This window comes from Chrysochloris asiatica, unplaced genomic scaffold, assembly GCF_000296735.1.
Source record: "Chrysochloris asiatica unplaced genomic scaffold, ChrAsi1.0 scaffold00054, whole genome shotgun sequence".
In the NCBI taxonomy this organism is placed as follows: domain Eukaryota; kingdom Metazoa; phylum Chordata; class Mammalia; order Afrosoricida; family Chrysochloridae; genus Chrysochloris; species Chrysochloris asiatica.
In genome coordinates this window covers 4,864-6,773 of record NW_006408572.1, presented here as the reverse complement: position 1 = coordinate 6,773, position 1,910 = coordinate 4,864, and the positions used below count along the sequence as shown (strand labels likewise).

Below are 1,910 nucleotides of genomic sequence, written 5' to 3'. Positions count from 1 at the left end.
TTTCCTTGATTTTTCTATCAGTCCTTTGAAGGCACCTAATTATTATTATTTTGAATTCTTTTTCAGTTAGTTCTATTACCTTTTCTTCCTCAGAAACATTTTCTGTATCACCATCTTGGTCATTTGTTTGAAATACTGTCTTTGTTTATTTGTGTGAGTTAAAATACTCTTCTGTTTCCAGGGCATTGTGGGATTGTTGTGTTTGTAAAAACAAACAGTGCAGACCAATCCAGAATCGCTAGAAGGGCAGAAGATACTTTTTGAAATAAAGACTAGCATAAAAAAGCAAACTGGTTGGCTGTTAGATTATCAAGCAAGCTGTTTGCTTTGGAGCAATCAAGCTCTTCTAAGACTGAAACTCAAAGGAAAATCAAGAGCAGCCTAGAATGCTTGCTGATGACTGTCCTGGTCTACCTGTGAGTGGAAGTGGAGGAAATGCAGCAATAAAGACACTGACTGAGTTTGGCCATGTTCCAATGACACCCGTTGACCTTGAGATGAGAGAGAGAAGAGGAAAGGTTGGCTGGTCTGAAGTTTAGGAAGATGTGTGAACTCCTGAGCCCATGGATATTGACCTAACCACTGGGGGCTAGAGATGAGAGGGAAGTGGCCAGCTGGTCTGAAGCGTGGGGAGGCATATGAGAACTCCCAAACTTGTAGATAATACCTATTTGACCTAGCTTATATACCTAGCTGACCAAAACCTGACCAGATGAAGATAAAGAATCTTGATACTGTGAGCAAGCACAAATTCCTACAATTTGATGAACTGGACCTTTGTTTATGGATGCAGTTGCTCAAAATTCCAACCAAAATGGAAGAATTCTTCATATCAAGGATCAAGTTTGTTTCCTTAGTATACTAGGGTGATAGGGATAGGCAACGTAGACATTGGCTATCAAAAATTAAGGCACAAAGTGAATGCCTACAAGCTTTCATGAGTATGCTTAGTTTCAGAATAAGGTGGGAGATAAGGTAGAATCCCTATTGAATAAATTTTCTTTCCCAGGTGGATCTGGTGAAAGGAGATGATGGTGATAGTATTTTATGATTCAATTGTAATTTTTATCAGGATTAATAGTGATTGTCACAACTGTAAATGTAGAAGATGTATAACTAAAAGAGGGGAGTAGTTTATCCGTCATTTCAGAAATAGAAGGCCCTAGGACCGTCAAGAAGGAAGAGCATGAGTGGATCATGATAGCCTACTCAGAAAAACAGCGACAGTGGCAGAGGTTATGACAAAGACAGATAGAGTAGCTGAGGGCTCTAGGCCCATGGACTGAGAAAGGCTATATGCCTGCAGGCAGGAGGCTGCCTTGAAATATGTGCCCTTTGGACATTTAAATGAATATATATATATATATTTATCTGTGTACATCAAATACTTTTTGCTTTGTTCATTTGGGAAAAATAAGGTATAAAAGGGAAGCCATATGGTGGAAGCATGGTAACTGTTTTTTCAGGTAGTAGAGTGTAATCAATGAGATGAAACAATATGTATGATTAGTTGAAAGTTAAAAAAGAAAAAGATAACAATCCATGATGGCAACAGATGTGGGAGAGAGAAAATTATTCATGGGCTGGAAGGTAGACACATGTCACATGGGTGACAGGGAAAGCAACATACAACAAGAAAGAGGAAAGATGAAGGTAGTGGAAGACACAGGGGAATGTAAAATTAAGGTGAATAGAGAGAAATATTGTTAAATGTTGGTACATGGAAAGGATTGCAATCATTATAATGAAGCAAAGTATAAGATTTGTTCAAAGTAAAACTGATGATCTGTTCTGTAAACCTTCACTCAAGTCCCAATGTTGTTGTTGTTGTTAAGTGCCATCGAGTCGGTTCCGACCCATAGCGACCCTGTACAGGGTTTCCAAGGGTGTAAATCTTTACGGGAGTAGAA

At 38.7% G+C, this 1,910-nt stretch overlaps 1 protein-coding gene across 1 annotated transcript in view; it reads right to left on the bottom strand.

The window, feature by feature from the left end:
- Nucleotides 1-1,910, bottom strand: part of EFCAB5 (EF-hand calcium binding domain 5) — a 140,261-nt gene that overhangs the window by 135,241 nt on the left and 3,110 nt on the right. The window contains 1 exon segment of the mRNA XM_006863444.1: nucleotides 112-238. Coding sequence (XP_006863506.1) covers nucleotides 112-238 — 127 coding nt within the window.